The sequence below is a fragment of the Ostrea edulis genome, chromosome 3 (genome assembly GCF_947568905.1).
Source record: "Ostrea edulis chromosome 3, xbOstEdul1.1, whole genome shotgun sequence".
Classification (NCBI taxonomy): Eukaryota; Metazoa; Mollusca; class Bivalvia; order Ostreida; family Ostreidae; genus Ostrea; species Ostrea edulis.
This window is the reverse complement of record NC_079166.1, coordinates 74,351,473-74,370,164: the sequence shown is the minus strand read 5'-3', so window position 1 is coordinate 74,370,164 and position 18,692 is coordinate 74,351,473. Positions and strand designations below refer to the sequence as shown.

At 33.7% G+C, this 18,692-nt stretch overlaps 1 protein-coding gene across 3 annotated transcripts in view; it reads right to left on the bottom strand.

The window, feature by feature from the left end:
• Positions 1 to 2,137: 2,137 nt before the first annotated feature.
• LOC130052831 (uncharacterized) overlaps positions 2,138 to 18,692 on the bottom strand; it is a 112,262-nt gene continuing 95,707 nt past the window's right edge. For all 3 annotated transcript variants that reach the window (XM_056158917.1, XM_056158916.1, XM_056158918.1), the window contains 3 exons: positions 7,440 to 7,537; positions 7,234 to 7,317; positions 2,138 to 4,349 (listed from right to left, as the gene is read on the bottom strand). In XM_056158917.1, coding sequence (XP_056014892.1) covers positions 4,321 to 4,349; positions 7,234 to 7,317; positions 7,440 to 7,537 — 211 coding nt within the window. In that variant the 3' untranslated portion in view covers positions 2,138 to 4,320. The remainder of the gene's footprint in view (positions 4,350 to 7,233; positions 7,318 to 7,439; positions 7,538 to 18,692) is intronic.

Below are 18,692 nucleotides of genomic sequence, written 5' to 3'. Positions count from 1 at the left end.
AGGACTCAAGATACATCAACTGAAACAGGTTCATGATTCTAGGCCTCTTAGCATTTGATTTAGATATAGCTTTGAAGTTTAAAAAAAAGTAGATCAAGGTGACCTAATTTTTAGTCTGCACACTCCGAGGACTCAAGACGCTTCAACTGACAAAGTTTGATGATGTTAAGTCAAATAGTACCTGAAAATTTAAAAGCAACTGTCCAAAAGTAGGTCACGGTGACCTACTTTTGGTCGACACACTGAAGACTCAAGATGCATCAACTGACAAGTCAAATAGTATTCAAATATAGCAGCCTAATTCCAAAAGAAGGCCACAGTGACTTACTTTTTGGTCGACGCACTCAAAAGACTCAAGATCCATCAACTGACAAAGTTTGATAATTGAAGTCAAATAGTATCTGAAATATTCAGATATAGCCGTCAAAATCCAAAAATAGGTCACGGTGACCTACTTTTTAGTCAACACACCTGAAGACTCAACATGCATCAGCAGACAAAGTTTGATAATTGTAAGTCAAATAGTATCTGAAATATTAAAATATAGCCGTCAAATTCCAAAAGTAGGTCACGGTGGCCTACTTTTTGGTCAACAAACTATGAAGACTCAAGTTGCATTAACTGACAAAGTTTAATGATCCTAGCTTTCATAGTATCCAAAATATGCATCTAAAATTGAAAATGTGAAATTTGATCGTCTGCAAAATTCAAAATTCAAAAAGTAGGTCACTGTGACCTACTTTTTTTATATAAATATGTTTCGAGGCCTCTAGACGCATCAACTTACAAGGTTTGATGATTCTAAACCTCTCGGTATCTGAAATAACAACCTAAAATGTATTCTTAAATGATTAGCCATAAAATTCAGGAAGTAGGTCATGATGACATACTTTTCATATGACGCAATTCAAGGTCCCATGATCCATCAACTGACAACTTTTGATGATCATAGGCTCAAAAGTGTCCAAGATATGCATCAAATTCCATTTAATAATAATTACCCGTGAAATTCAAAAAGTAGGTCACCATGACCTACTTTTCAGACAACATGACATTAGGTCCTAAAATGCATCAACTGGCAAAATTTGATGATCCTAGTCCTTATACTAAGCAAAATATCAAAGTTTTAACAAAACAAAATTTAAGGTCAACTTTGTAGTGACCTCGAGACCACACCCTTTGTCCCAGGATGATGCTTTGAACAATTTTTTTTTATCTACAACCTATCCTCATGCATAGGTTTGGTGATAATTTACACAGTGATTTTTTAGCAACCACTACTTTTGTTTGCATTTTCCGAACTATCGAGTTTTAGTACAAATGAAAGCCCTTGGACCAAGGATACCCTGTGACAAAAATTGGCCAAGGGGTTCTTGAGATATAGCCCTTTTCCCAAAAAGTTGACGCACACCGCACGCCAAACATATAGCCATATGATTAGCTCTTTGAGCCTTCGGCTCAGAAGAGCTAAAAATACTCTTCAAAATGAAACGAACCCATGATAGCGATATGCCAACAGCTTTGGCAGTATCACGAATCGTGCATCTGCCATCACTTTCAATTATTTCCCCGACTTTTGCCTTGCCTGTTAGTCACAAGTCGGCCAGATTTTGCTGCATCTTTGACGGACTCTGTGCCAGTCAGAAATTTATTTCTCCACCTACGAACTGTCTCATAAGATACCTTATCAGACCCCTAAACTTCCCCCCAATTCAGTAAAAATCTGCATTACCAAATGACCGAGTTTTGTGCGAACTTTTATATTAGCTCTAATTTCTACAATATTCTCAACCCGTTTTTACAACAGTGGTCAACGACTGGCTCTATTGAAATGACTATAAGTTTAAAATTATGTGGAGCTGAAGGCGTGCTTTTATACCATTGGAAAGGTATTGAATAGAGCTATTCAAGAGTATCATCATCCATGAAATCGTGCAAAGCGTTATCGCGCTGTGGTAAATACACATTACATATCGAATAGCCCTCATACACTGCATGGTGAAGATAACGAACAGTGATCAATCTCGTAACTCCTATATGCAATACAAATAGATTGTTGGGCAAACACGGACCCCTGGACACACCAGAGGTGGGATCAGGTGCCTATGAGTAATCATGAAATAAAATTCAGCAAAGGTTCATTTTCAAGAATTCTTTATTCAACATATGAAAATTAGACAACTGCATTGCACTGCTGTTATGTATAAATGTCTGTACAATATGTAAGCAATATACTGTACCTACTGCAAACCTTGGATCAAGAAAGCATACAAAATTAACACATGTAATAGTGAAATTCCCAGATGACTGTCAAATAATGAGCAAATATAAATTGAAATAAAGACATAGCACACAACCAAAAATACATGTAAATCAATAATATACTATTTTTCTAATGTCAAAACATTTTTCACTTGAAAGTAGTTATGAATATAACCTGCTAAACTTGATATGTCATTTTCATTATACTCATATAAAGCCATATAAATTTGTTCCTATTATATAAACTTTAAAACAGATTTCATGGACTCCGATTGGTTTTCAAGTTTAGTCATATTGCAATACAAACAAATATAACAAGAGGTCCATGGGCCAGATCGCTCACTTGAGTCACCTTGGCCCATATCTGAAGACTTTCGATCTATATATTTGCATGTAAAACCTTAGTCCCTATTGTGGCCCCAACTTAAATCTGGAGGTCATGATTTTCACAAACTTGAAACTACATTATGTAAGAAAGTTCTCATGTAAATGTCAACTTCTTCAGCCTAATGGTTCTTAAGATTTTCCCCAATTTATTTGTATGTAAAACTTTGACCCCCTATTGTGGCCCCAACCTACCCCCCGGATGTCATGATTTGAATAAACTTGAATCTGCACTATGTCAAGAAGCTTTCATGTAAATTAAATCTTAGCTCTTCTGGCTCTGTGGTTCTTGAGAAGATTTTTAAAGATTTCCCCTATATATTTCTATGTAAAATTTGACCCCCTATTGTGGTCCCATCCTACCCCCAGGGGCCATGATTTGAACAAACTTGAATCTGCACTATGTTAGGAAGCGTTCATGTAAATGTCAGCTCCTTTGGTCCAGTGCTTCTATGACCCTACCCTAATTTTGCATTTTTTGGTGATTGTCTCCCCTTTAAAGGGGGCATGATTTTTCATTTGAACAAAGTTGAAAGCCCTTCACCCAAGGATGCTTTGTGCCAAGTTTAGTTGAAATTGACCCAACAGTTCTGGAGAGGAAAATGAAAATTTGATCAGAAAAGCTCTCTTGAGCCTTCGACTCAGGTGAGCTAAAACAGGAGTTCATTTACTAAACAAGCTGAGTTGCAGATATTACATTTTATTTCATTAATAGAAGTTTGCTTGTACCCATCAGTTTCAACAGCTATACAATGAGCGGGTTCTAAAATATTTCAAAACAACAGTATCAAATATTTTTCTCTGCAGAATGTTGATTTAAAGTAGCTCACTACACTTATACTCTTTAGGACACGTCACAAGATGGGGACTTAAAATGTTTTGTGAAATTATGTATCGATAGAGATATAATCGTACATATGTAGCTCAGTGGCTAAAGCATTGGACTGGTAAACCGCAGATCTCGAGTTCAAATCTGCCAGTCTTTTGTTCATATGACTGGAAATAAATTTTTTAAAATCATGTTTCAAAATTTGCATATTTTCTGCCTTTTTGACTTATTACATATAATCATATCTTTCATGGATAAATATTTCGTATGGATTTAAGAAACTATTTCAGGGTGTGGTGTCAGCCACCTTAAATAGGGCAATTGATCCAAGTTTGCCAACTTCTCTACATTGTCCAAAAATGTATTACACAGGATATACACATATTGAAATACATGTATGTACATTATATATACAGTATGGTAAACTTTTTTTCTCTACAATAGACACATTTAAAATAGATACCACAATCCAACATGTGCATGTAAAATTTATCAAATACATCAAGTGTTTGATCAAAATTAGAAACAAGGATGTTTTTGTGAAATATGATGTGTCCTGGATGGTACTTCTATAAATGGAATTATTCTAAATATGAAACTACAGTAATTCAAAAGTTCAATACACTTTGAACATCACAAATTCTGAAAATGTACCCATGGGCATTAAATGGGATATACTTACTTATTAAGAAAATCCTTGACAAGTAAAGCTTGCCCCCTTTTCCTACATGTCAGATACCACACTCATAAATACCTTGTTAGCGATATTAAAAATGTATATATCAAGATTCAATTAATTGAAATAAGAGATAGATTAGCATGACACCTCTGATAATTTAAAGTTCTCACAATTTTTCTCGGTTCTGTAAGAAATCTGAAAATACAGAAAATAATAATACAACAACAACAAAAAAACCCACCAATCCAACAAACATTTAAAATACAATTTGATAATACTTACAGACATTGTAGGATTAACATTATATGCATTATAGTAACTATGAATATATTCATGAAAAAAGTAATTGCACTCATAGCATCTTATTAACAAGAGGCCCACAGGCCTTATCAGTCAAAGTATCACTACTCCCAAAGTCTATGAAATCTAGAAAAAAATATCCTGTTCTGAATAATTATCTATAAAACTAAATTCTAATCTACAGTGTATATTGTGCAGCAACAGTATAAAACAAGATGTGTTCTTAAAACTTCAATGACCTCAAAAGTACATACACTGATGAAAGGCTTTACATAATATAATAAGTGTATTAACATTAAAAGATATGACTAATTTGGACCCATCCAAGAGTCAAAACCTAGGGTTGTGAAATACACCATTTTTTGTACATCCTTTTCTGCTATTACTTAGTATGCATTTAGATTTTATATATTATCAGCAAACTTACACATAAATACTATATACTAAGTTTGGCCCCACCCTAATACCAAAACCCCTACCCCTCATCAAATTTACAGTTTTGGAAAAGGACTACCTGCTCTTTCTAAATATCTATTTAGTTTCAAATTAGCACCAATAACACTAAAGTAGATGCTATCTAAATGTTTTACACATAAACACTATATAGTAAGTTTGGCCCCACCCTGGAGTCAGAACCCCTACCCCAGGGATCACGGCATTTACAATAATTTATTTTAGTAGTGGCCTTCATGCTCTACATCACAATCCATTTAGTTTTTCTTAAATTTGTGCGGTTATAGAGAAGCAGATTTTTTAAACATTTACAAATTTTGATTGCAATCAATTGTCAGCTAAGGAGTTTTTCTAAGAATTAAGTGTAATGACTTAAAAATAGTATAACTAAACAAAATATTTTAGTCACTGCAGATTACATTTATTTTATATGTGTCCCTTTTGTGGTTTTCTCGCAAGCAAAGAATGATCATCATATAACTAAGTATGTAAATATTAACTCGTCATCAATTTCTTTAGATTAGAATCAAGATGTTCTTAGTATTGCATCAATTCTTCATTATTAATTTTTATTAATATTTTCGACAACCAAAACACATGCAATAAGATATTCCTAAAAGCACATACATATATACAATCAACGCATACATGTACATTATCAATTTATCGTTTCACACTAAACAAAACTACTTATTGTTGCTAAATGCACACTAGATGCCAATACACAAAGCATGTTTTATCTCAAATTGGTATCTCAATGTAATATTTTTGTGAAAATATTTTTTTTGCATGTGATTCAATGTTTTGAAAGTTAGATTTTGTGTACATCAACTTACACCTCCTCTTGCACTTCGATTACTCAAATGAGCACAAAAACAATTATCAGGCTCGTAGGAACAATAAGTCTGCAACAACCCCCCCCCCCGCTTTTTTTTAACAAAGTTGGTTATTTTTACGTGCTGAGATAGATCTATAGATAGGATACCCCCCCCCCCCTTAAAAAAAAACCCAACAAAACAGAATAGTAATGAATGTTAGTGGTGTTGTAAAATTTAACCGATGAATGCATGGAACTGAAAGATCAACCCTTGCCGCCTTCCTTCTCGAGCTTTGGATTTTAAAAATTTACTTCTCAAAATTTTCAGGCAATATCATGAAGTCAACTTCTCTCCCATCCCCTTTATAAACAATGCTACGAGCCTGATTGTGTCACATGCTTTCATTGTGCTTTTAATTCTAGGTGTCTGTTGATTTTAAAACAGATTATTTCTGAAGTCCTTGGTATTAGCATATGTTGAAGAGAAATAAATGTCAAATACACCTAGAACATCCCCTCCCCCAATCCCAACTCTACAATTTGACGAAGTGCATATTTCAAAGAGTTTTCACCAGAAAATCTAGGAAATTAAACCTTGTTTTTGTCATTTAGTTTCAATCTAGTATCAATAGCACTAAAGGAGATATTATCTAAGTTATTTACACATAAACACTATATAGTAAGTTTGGCCCCATCCTGGGGTCAGCACCCCTACCCCAGGGATCATGAAATTTACAATTTTGGTAGAATCTTCTTTCTTGCTCATTATTACTATATACTCACTTTCTCTGCTAGATGTCCAGGAGTAAAGACAATTTTTAAAGAAATACATCAATATTGCAGTTTTTACCCCAAAATTAGGGCTCCTTAAGGTGTGTGTGTGTGTGGGGGGGGGGGGGGGGGGGGGGGGGGGGGGGGGGGGGGGTAATGACATATTTATAATTCCCAGTCTTCTTCACCTGCAGATGCTACATACCAAATTTGGTCAAGATTGTCCCAGTAGTTTCTGTGAAGAAGTTGTTAATGGACACAGACCAATTGCAATAGGTAAACTCAGGTGACCTAATAAATGTAATGGACATAACTGTTCACGATATTGAATGATGCCCCATGAATTTGTACAATAATTTTGACACTTTAAAGTCCCATTTGATATTCTATCATATTCCCAACGGATTCTTTGCGGTCCCGGTTTATTGCATTAAAAAGTCTTGTCTACTGTTTCCAAATTCTGAAAAGCTCTTTTTTGTTCAGGAAGATCTATTGGAGCACCAAACCTTATTTTAAATATCTGTTAATTATTCCCCCCCTTGTACAGCAATACAGTCCTCTGTGTAAATGAACTTGAATCTTCATTACCCAAAGACGCATCATGCCAAATGTGGTTGAAATTGGCTCAATTTCTTGAGATTGACTCTCAAACAACAAACTACAGACACATTTTATGAACAGAAAACGTCACTTGAGCTTTCAGGTTAGGTGGTCACATGACCAAAAATATACATGTACCTTCAATTTCTGCTTTGTTGTTATCCATTGTATCATTTTTTGTATTTTTTTCTTGTAGACAACTCGCAAAATCTGAATGCTTTCCTGAAATACAATTCAGAACACTTAGCATGTTCTACATCACGTACATTGAATTAATTTCCAACAGATGACCATCATGCTTTTCATAAGAAGTAATGAAATGTACATCGATTATCAATGCTTACCCCTTCTGTATAACAAAGTGACAACAACAGAAATGAAAATTATTAACGCAAGAATTCCGAGAACTATTCCTATCATGGTGGGTGCTTCAAATCCAAATCTAAAATAAATAAAAAATCAGATGTAATGATTTGAGATTCAGTTAAATATTCACATATGCGTTTACTTTCCTACGTATATGGCACGCCAAATTCACAAAAATGAGCTAAACATAGTTTCACAGTTGATAAACTAGGTTTATCGACTGTAAACTATAGTTTACGGACTGTAAACTATAGTTAACCATTCGTTAACTATAGTTTTCATCCGTAAAACTATATTTAACATTTGTAAACTATAGTTTACAAATGCTAATCCAAGTTTATCTGTCTTTAAATAAACGTTAACAATAGATTTTGCTGATAAATACAGATTCACATTTGTAAACTATAATTTACATTTGTTAACTATAGTTCACAATTGTTAATCCTAATTTCACAAATTGTGATACTATATTTATCAGATAAACTATGTTTAACATTCGTTAATTATAGTTTTTGATCGTAAACTATAGTTAATTGCCATTTTTACTCATAAACTATATTAAACAAAACTGTTTATCACTTTTTTGTGAATTTGGCGCATTAAATGACTATAAACTATATCTTACAAAACTGTGTTTATCACTTTTTTGTGAATTCGGCGCATTAAATGACTATAAACTATATCTTACAAACCGTAAACTATCATTTACATTCGTTAATAATAGTTTAGACTTGTAAACCATAGTTTACTATTGTGAAACCGTATTTATCAGATAAACTATGTTTTACAATTGTTAATGATTGTTTTCATTGTTAATTATAGTTTACGCTTGTGAAACATAGATTATCTGTTAACTATGGTTTACAGATGTGAAATATAGATTAACGTCGTTAAGTATAGTTTACGGTCCGTAAACTATAGTTTACAGTCGATAAACCTAGTTTATCAACTGTGAAACTATGTTTAGCTCATTTTTGTGAATTTGGTGTGCCAATATATACGTAGTACATATTATCAAATCGCTACGAGTGACAAAGAAATGTTTCATACTAGAACATTTATTGAATACATGTATCAACAGAAATAAGGCCTTTTTTTAATTGAGTTGGTTTACGGATCCGCCGCAATGATTTTTGGGGATGTTGGGGGGAAAAATGAAATGGTTTTTTACTCCTTTTTAAATTTCCGAAGCTGTAATTTTTTTCCTTTTCACCAAAAAAAAAAAAAAAAAAAAAAAAAGAAAGAAAAGAAGAAAAATAGATTCCGCTGGACTGGATATTTGGACAGATGCCTCCATTGAAATCTCGGGACAGTCCATAATATTCATGTGTGGAATATCAGTCAACTTCAGCCGGTGCTAACAATTATTCTGCACCTTAGTAATAATGCTTTTTGCTTCCAATAAGTTATCTGTTTATGAAACTAACTTCTAATTACCATTAGTTATGCATTGAATACCATTTAGATATGTAAATCCCAAAATAAAAACAAACACTTGTTTTCAGATGGCATCCATGATGTACGTTGGATTGCACTAATTACCTAAACAAGTATAACCCTACCTGACTTTACCAGGCATACATTTTGCCGAGGATACACTTTTAAATTCTTATTAATGAATTTTAAAGAAATATTCTTCATAATTAATATGTGTAATTCTTCATATATTGAAGGAGGTTGAAAACATATTTAACATCATTGAATTCATTCATTGTATAAATTTGTTGACTACCAACAATAAATTGATCTGACCTATATAAAATTCAGAATTTTTAATAAATGTTTATAGGGTTCATGAATTTTATATAACTTTACTTGACTTCATAAATAAGACTTTAAAACTTAAAAGTAAATTTTTAGACAAAATATATGCTTGGTAAGGTCAGTCAGGATTTAGTACTTCAGGTGATTAGTGCGTCCCTATATACGTCATGGATGCCATCTTTTGAATGGAAAAACGATGTGGTTCTTTTATTTTGGGATTTACATAACTAAACAGTAAACAATGGACATTTGATTATGATAGAAAGTTAATTTAATAAACAAATAACATTTTTGAAGGAAACAGCATTGTTGCCAAGGTGCACAATAGTCGCTATATACAACTGTACCACCGTTCTAAGTTGACAGTGAAGAGAATATAAAGCTGATAATAAAACATTGACCTCAAATCTAGTTCATTTTTATTACTTAACATTTTGTCATTTGAACTTTTTTTTTTAACCTCCTCTGAATGGATTTGAAAATTTTGAAATCCATAAACCAATTAAAAAAAAATTGGCCTAAATAGATACAGTCAAACCACATTTTTCTCACATATCACCAGTGTGAGATCGACTTTACCCATGTGAGACAGCCATGTGAGATTTTTCTGTCTCACACTGCTGCGACGTCATTTGATTGTGACGTCATATATTTTCTATGATTTACGTTACACGGTGAAGATTTACGTTACACAGTGAAGTAAAAATATTTTGCATTGTTATCTTTAAATTTTAATGTAGTATAGCTTTCTGGTGGACAACCTGGGGTTTTTAGTTTACACTTCTAGTGTAAACCATTTTCGGGTATGCTCTTTCTGCCTATCTAATTAGTTTTTGCATCGAAGTTCAAATGAGGATTTTGATAATCTAAAATTTTTTGAAAGCTCCTAATTTTATGCACTAAACTGTAGTTAAAATGTGAGAAAAATAATCCTTCATTATTTACTCGTGTGGGATAGGGAAATTCCACCTCTGGAACAAGATTCGCTGTCTAGGACTCGGCAAAGCCTCGTCCAAGACTGCGAATCTTGTCCCTCGGTGGAATTTCCCTATCTCACACTCGTACTAATGAAGGATTCTATTAATCTCGAACTCAATGGAACCAAGAAAAATTTGGAGATATCTGAGGATTCAATCAATATATTGTAGGTAAAATTAAAGAGTAAGTGGTTCGGACCTCCAAATTACATCGACATATCAATGGTATTCGAGATATCAGTGTTCTAGATATCGAAGTTCAACTGTATACATTTATATAATACATCTCATACATGAAAGGTGAATATAACGAACAGTGATCAATCTTACAACTCCTATAAGGACTACAAAATAAAGAGTTGGGCAAACATGGACCCCCGAACACACCAGAGGCAGGATCAGGTGCCCAGGTGGAGTAAGTATCCCCTGTCGAACACTCACAACCGCTATAAGCCCTATATCTTGATCATGTAAACGGAGTTATCCGTAATTGAAATCAGTGTGCCAAGAACGGTCTAACAATTATTATTGTTTGTTTTTAACCAATCATCATATAGAAAAAACAGCAATACAACTATTAAATGAACAAGTTCATGAGTTTCTTTCAATAAAAATATACGATATATTTACGCTTAATTTTTTACCACTTTGAATTTGCTGGTGGTTAAGTTTGTTAAGTTTTAACTGTCTTCTAAATTACAGACAGGATGCATTGTTGTTTAATTTGATAGAGAGAAAAAAGTCAAGGCTAAATATGACATTACAATGCATGGTTTACGTCGGCTGGCGTTATATTCCCCGTATTAAATGAATAGGCGGATCCTGTAGTTATCCTCATATATCCCCTCTTTAATATTTAGATGTCAATGGGCGTTTAGAGGGAAATTTCATCAATAGTACATTTTTTGATAATTTACTGTATTTAATGATTTTATGCTTATTACTTGGGACACACCAATTACCATTACAATATGCTTAGCTTGGTCAAATGGTCACATATCAAAAATTTCAAAGTTTATGTATTTATTTGTTCTTTTCTCATGCTAAGATTGGTGTACAAAACTAATCTCCGATAAAGCTTTACTGTCGCTAACTAAACAGAGCACAATATTACGTCGCTTTACACAAAGCAAAAATTCGAACAAATGAGTAAAATGATGTTTTGGTCTAGAGTAACTTTACACAGAGAACATACTTGAGAAACTTAAAAGTCTGTGTATCTCTAAATCATTGTCTTCACATATTGCATCACACTTACTCCCTCGTTGTCAAGTCCAAACAAATGCCAAATAAAACTTCAAATTACTCGCCCTTGATTACAGGTGGCGCACGATCCGTTAACGTCCAAGGCGTTTCTAACCTCAAGTTTAAGAGAGCGTCGGAAGGACACGTTTAGATTAGAAAGTTGAATATTTAGTAACTATGGCAGATTACAATTCGTAGGACCTCACTGCGCTTAGAGACTAACTTAGAAAACGCATTGCAAGACTCTCTGGGCGGAAAGGAAAGCACGTTGAGAGTTTCATCTGTAACCGAATTTTCTCTGTCAGATCGATTAAATAAAGACATTCAATACACATTGAACGTTTTTCATTATAAACTACTTCGTGGTGAAGCTTACATGCTTAAACAGTAGTTTAGGTTGAATATATAATATACAATACATCATAATTCTTTATAAGTTGTTGAATTGCTTATGTTTAAAACAATAAGATGCGGTTACCCCCCTTACATCGGAAGTTGAGGCGCGCTTACCATTCCGGACCTATGTTTTATATAAATACATGTAGTATTTTAAAACAAACAGTGCATAGTAAAGCTTACGTTACCAAATTCTTTATTAAGCTTAGTTTTAAAAGTTCTACATCTATGACGAAACAAGGTTCAGTTTCTTCGATTTTATGAAGAAATCTTTAATACGTGCACTTTGTCAAGTTTTAGAGTTTGGAAAAGAGGGTGGGGGGCTTATAGCCGTATTTGATGTTTAGTTCTATCCAAATTATTGTGCAGTTAGTACCGAGAATTTCAGAAGTAATCTGTTTTAAAAACAATGGACACATAGAATTAAAAGCAAAATGAATCAGGCACGCAGCTTCGTAAAAAAAGGGGGGGGGTTGAAGATAATTCACAATATTGCCTGAAAATTGACAAGTAAATTTTAATCCGAAGTTATAAAAATCCTTGATGGTGTGTGTGGTGGTGGTGGTGGGGGGGGGGGGGGGGCTAAGGTTGTTCTCTCAGTTCAAGTTTACACTTCCACTGTGTACAGTTCACGACAATGCTATTTTAAAAAAAAAAAAAGAGGAGGGAGGGCAACCAATCTGTATAAAAATCGACCTCTGAACGTAAAAATTTATCAATTTTGCATGTGATGATAAAAGGTGTAGAGCCATTATTTCTACGTGCTTGATAATTATATAAGTGATCATTTAAGTAATTGCAGTACAGTTCAGTCCATGATTTTACAAGTACAATGGCTAGTGTCACAATTTGCCTTGCATTTACAGCGAAAAATGTTCAAAAGTTTATCTGGCGCGACTTGTAATTTAGTTTTAACGGATACAAGAATTGCTGAAAGCAGTGATAAGCCCCAATTCGAAGGATCCAAATTAATCATTTCTTTAGTCCACTCTATGACTTAAAAAATTCTTGCAGTGCTCCTTTTCTGCAGCTGTAATTAGTATTTAGTGGCAATGACTGAATTTATAAAAATGATATTATGTTAGACAATTCTTCACAAAGCAAATCTCCTATAAGTGTCTCTATGGTATTCCATCGTACAAAGTCGATATGACATCGACACCAGAATATATCTTTTTTTCTATGAAATTCTCATATAGGAAGGTGAAGATAACGAAGAGTGATCCATCTCGTAACTCCTATAAGCAATACAAAATAGAGAGGTGGGCAAACACTGAGCCCTGGATATACCAGAGGTGGGATCAGGTGCCTATGGGTTATAAGGAGTAAGCACCCCCTGTTGACCGGTCACACCCGCCATGAGCTCTATATCTTAATAAGGCAAACGGAGTTACCCTTATTCAATATCATTGTGCCCAAAACGGCCTAACAATCTATATGAAACAAGTCAGACAGATTTGACCCAATGATAGGTTGTATTGGCAAAGTAGACATATAATTCGCGAAATGCTGACTTTAAACGAAACAGTTGAAACCCCTTCACCATCAACTTGTTTGTCAGTAGCCTGCCTCCATTTAAAAACTAATCATATACAGAATTTTTTCGCGATTTGTCCACATTTTGACTATACAGGACGCGTTCCGATGCCGAACATTCTTGACGTTGTGTCGCATCCTGTGATTGCATGTAGAAAGGGCAAGGATTGACAAACTTCGTTTCCTAAAAAGACGTCTGGTTTTAACGATATTCTTCACTTAGAGGCAAGATAAAATATTCAATGTCTCACAAAAAACTAAATTCACATAGTTTTCACCAAGAACCCCCCCCCCCCCCCCTTAAAAACTTAATATGACAAATGTTGAAACTAATCGAATAACAAGAAAAGAAACGTACGATTATAAATAACACTCTGTATACCTTTTCTACTGTTTATTCACAAAAATTTATTAATATGTTTTAAATATTATGTGGTATTCAACAGTCGCTTGTCTTTTTCCTTTTTCCACTACAGTGTAATCGATGTCGGATGACAGAAACTTGCGGGAGTTTTTATTCCCCTCCCCCTAACTAAATGAATTTAAATTTTCATCCGACATTGATTTCGTCCCTTATGGCAGTTATGTTTATTTCAGAGTTCGTTGCTATTTCTGTGCTTTATATATAGACATTTCAAACACAATGTGCATTTTGTATGATCCTCTAAAATTTACGATAAATAACTGTATCCCATTTCCATTCTCAATGATCGTATGCCAGCGTGGCGAGAATTCCATCGTCATCGAAAACAAGTTTTGTCTTGAATAGATGGCCGGGCGGTCTAGCGCGCTGTTCGCATGCTGCTAGGAGATGTGGTTCTGCAGGTCGTGAGCCCAAGACTAACTAGAAAGAGTAACTACTCGATTTTACATCAAATCATGATACTATGCCCAAGTGTTTACTTACATTGATTTTTATTATTTATATTATCAATGTTTTATTATCATTATTACCCATGAATGACTCCCCAAACCTGAATTTGAAAAAGAGAAGCAAAAATACTTTACTTACTTAGTTTTATAAAAGTTTTTAATACAAAACGCTTGCTCAAAAGATGAAGATACAAAATAACTGAAACTTTTAACCCGAATGGCTTTCCATACTTTCTTTTTTTTAACAACCGTAATTCCCCCTTGTAAATTGACACTAATTCTTTAAGATTTCATTCATAATTGATTATTCATAACTTCTAAAGTAAATATTGTGTTTTATAATTAAAATTAATTCAGTAGAGGGTCAAACAAAATATTTTGAAGCTTTATTCGCGAAAGATCCCCGGGAATGGAAGTCGGCAAAGAATATGAGATGCTGAGCAATATTGTATACATAGAAGGTCTTAAAATCACCTTTTTAATACAACTGTTAAGCTGTTTAATCGCGTTTTTTATTACATGCACTTTAGATCGTCGTGTATAACTTTATTCCGATGACTGTCACAGTTAAGTTACTCCCCTTTACGTGTACGGCGTGCCGTAAACACCACAAAATATCGATGGTTTATTAAAACATTTAAGACTGAATTTTAAATATTTCCCATAGTCCGATTTTGTCCGATTTTTTGTATGTTGTTAATCACGCTTTTGTTTATTAAATTCCGTCGAGTTTGTTTCTGTTGCAATTACTTCGAGGTGATTTGCTAGATTGACTAGATTATAATTATCATGACCATGCTAGCCTCTGAAATTCAACAAAATCCAGGCAAGGTCAAAATGGAAATAATTATACCCTCGAGTGACCGCGTGTATACAATACTACCACTTCCGGAGATCCAGAGGGAAAAACAATGAATTTGTTTTACTTCACTTCGAGGGATTGAGAATTTCAAGAGATCAATAGTGAATTTGCTTAGTTATAAAGAACAAGAGGCCCACAGGCCTTATCAGTCACCTGAGTACTAGTGAAAAGTATCACTACTCCTAAGGGTTATGAAATCTAGAAAAAACATTTTTTATCTGAACATCTAAGCTAAATTCTAGTGTTCCACAACAATATAAAACAAGATGTGTTCTTGAAACTTCAATGCCCTCTAAAGTGTATACACTGATGAAAGGCTTCACATAATATGTGTATCAACATTAAAAGACATGACTAATTTGGACCCATCCTAGAGTCAAAACCCTGGGTTGTGAAATTTACAATTTTTTGTACACCCTTTTCTGCTATTCTTGAAGGGAACGTAGGGTATGAAAAAATATTTTCACATTTCAAATACTAAATATTTAGTAATTAAGTCCACTAGTTATTTCCATTTGATTGTAATCTGTTGTGTAGAAATCGGCTATTAAATATAGCTACACATCATCTGCTGGAGGCTGCCATTTTGCAAGATAAAGTTATCGCTCTTTAAGATATTTCTCACAATCCCATCTGCTTATGACGTATACCGGGCAATTGCCTCTCAGTGACAGCAGCTGATCATGTCTGACTGCAAAGGATATCAATTTGAGCCTGATTATAATGAAGAGGCATTATTAGCAGCTTCAAAGGAAAACACTAGTGAACTGGGATGGATTGATGAAAATGACACTCTTAATTCTGAAACTTTTAATTTTGTTTTCTTTATACAGTTCATTATCTTCTCTTCTTCATTCTTCACTTGAACATTCCTTAGCACATACAGTATGTATGATGGACAATGACTGGGCAATTCTATCTGTATATGTTGCACAAAGTTGATTTGTTCTTCAATATGGATTGAGCATGGGATATTTTTGTCACTATTCATGTCTTCATTGAGCTGAAAATATAAAAATGAAATCAAACCATTACTTTATAACTTTAAAAGTAATGGATTTTCATGAAAGTGCATGTATATGCATTTCACATAACAAAGAGATTATTTTTCATAGTAGCTAGTTTTCTCTCTTTCTAATTTATTAGTACATCTGTTTACAAGAGAATCTTGCAATGTGAACCTGTATACAGCACAAATCAGTTAATTATCACTACACCCCTGCAGTAATTGCCACGTAAATGTCAAGACTTGAAAGATTAACTGTACAGGGGGAATATGTAAGATCGTAAATACGGAGTTAGCGAAACTCTCATGTAAAGAAGTCCGGAAAAGCGTGTCGATCTTGGGCATTTTTTGTTTATTCAAATCATGACATCGGAAGACGATTTAACCTCCATGTGCTTTCCACAATTAAAAGCATTTTTAAATGAAAGGTGTGTAAAAATGTCTGGATACAGGAAAAAAGGACGTCTGAATTTAGCTCGCGAAGCTATATATTTTGATGCAAGCTCTTCTCAGCTTTGGAAATTTCCTGGCTGACAGCAGTGGGAAAAAATCCACATTTCCATTAAAATCTATCAGTTGTGGATATTTTTGCGTATTATGTTTCTTTCTTGAATCATTACTACAGTCTACTGCAATGCAATGATAGTACACCATTGTTAAAATCGGGTAAATCGATCACGACAAAAGTTGCAGAACTGGTATTATTTACCAACATGCCCAAATTCTCGCATACTCTGGGTCTCACGAGACTTTGAAAGGGGAAAGTAAAATTTAAAACCAAGACGGAAAAAGTAGTCGCGATCTTGCGTATTGAAATGACCTTGGTTGTAAAATTTTGTTAATCATTTAATAGAGAAAATATTATGCATCAAATTACCTGTTTCCTTAGATGCTGATAGTCCAGGTTGGTCAAAAGGTTCTGCATATGAGTTTTCATTTTTTTCCAAAAGAAAATGGATTAGCTGAAAAATGAAAAATACTCATAATGACTAATTAATTAGATATACTATACTTCATATATCCTATATACTATACTTCATATATACTAAACTTCATTTGTTTACTTGTACATTTTCAATTTCTTTAAAACAATAGTATAATACAAAATGTGCTAGTGCTGTGATGATTTTTGAAAGTATTACATGTATCCTGCCTTTCCTTTTCCTCATCTTTGTGAGCTATTTTCTCTTATTTTCTTAGGCTTGCTGCCATCAAATATTTTAGTTACTGCATCTTCTTTTTAATAGGTTTTGGTGTGTATCCCAATATCTTAACTTAAATAGATATTAATTCAACTTTGAATGTTTAAAAAGCAGTGTTTACCCATCCCCTCATATTTAGCCTGTACAAAATGTTCACTGGATAAGGATATTAAAATAAACTAAATTAGATTAAATTAGAAAAATTATTATATAAGTAAAAGTTTGTTGTAAATAAACTCTGGTTATTGACACATTAAGAATTATTAGTATTTACCAAGTAAAAAGCAAACATAATTTATACTTACCCCGATATCCTCTTTAAAAGAATCTTTCTCAAAATGCCGTTCAAAACAAGATTCATTTCCAAGGTTATGTATCCAATTCTTGCACAATGTTCATAGTTTTTGGGGAGATCAGGGATGCTAAAAGGTAGATACATGTATTCCTTTTCCTTTGACCACAGTGCAAAATTTCGCTTAAACTCCCGACATTTAAATTATAGATACTCTGTAACCCATTTAGTGCTATAGGCACAGCAGTTGTAATGAATTGCCGCATACACGTCATCAACCGCCATGATAAGAGATTCCCCCATTCAGCTCAGTTTTCAGTGTAAATGACAGATTAAATCTTGTTATCAGCAGCAATTATTTTTTCTATGCTAGATTTTGTTGTCTGCATGGTACCAGTTTTCACATATCAAAATTTGATTTTTGACCCTACGTTCTCTTTAAGTATGCATTTATAATTTATACATGGATCGAAATTAACTTTTTTCACTACTAGCAAATTTAATTTAGCTAGTGGATTATTTTCCAACTAGCAAAATTGAACTTTTACCAGCATTTTTCAATCGATTGCTATTTTACAGGAATTTAAGAAAACGAGCGTGTATCTATATCAAAATATAGGAAAAAATCTTTTAAAATCTTCTTTACAGTGCAATAATAAAAATAATATTGAGAATTCTTTCATTTAAAATTTAATGATTTATCAGACAACATACATGTATCATTGGTGCATGATGAGGGTCATAGGGTACATTTGTGCGGTGAACTCGCTGTCCAGAGATCTACCACCTATTTACAACATCATGTACGTGGTTTGAAATCTTGAAGACTGTTTGCGCCAATTCAAACTATATATTCAAAGCTTTTGGAAATTTCATCTAAAAATTCTAGTTGAAAAAAAACCTGCGAACTCTAAGTGTTTGACTATAGACTACAGAAGGACATCGCATGAAGCGGTGACACTAACACTTTCATGTGTTGTTCATGTAAACACGGACGAGATCAACATGCTTGCTATTTAAATTAGACGTCTCTGAGATGCCCGAAGTATGCCATCTTCGACATCACCGACTGAGATGA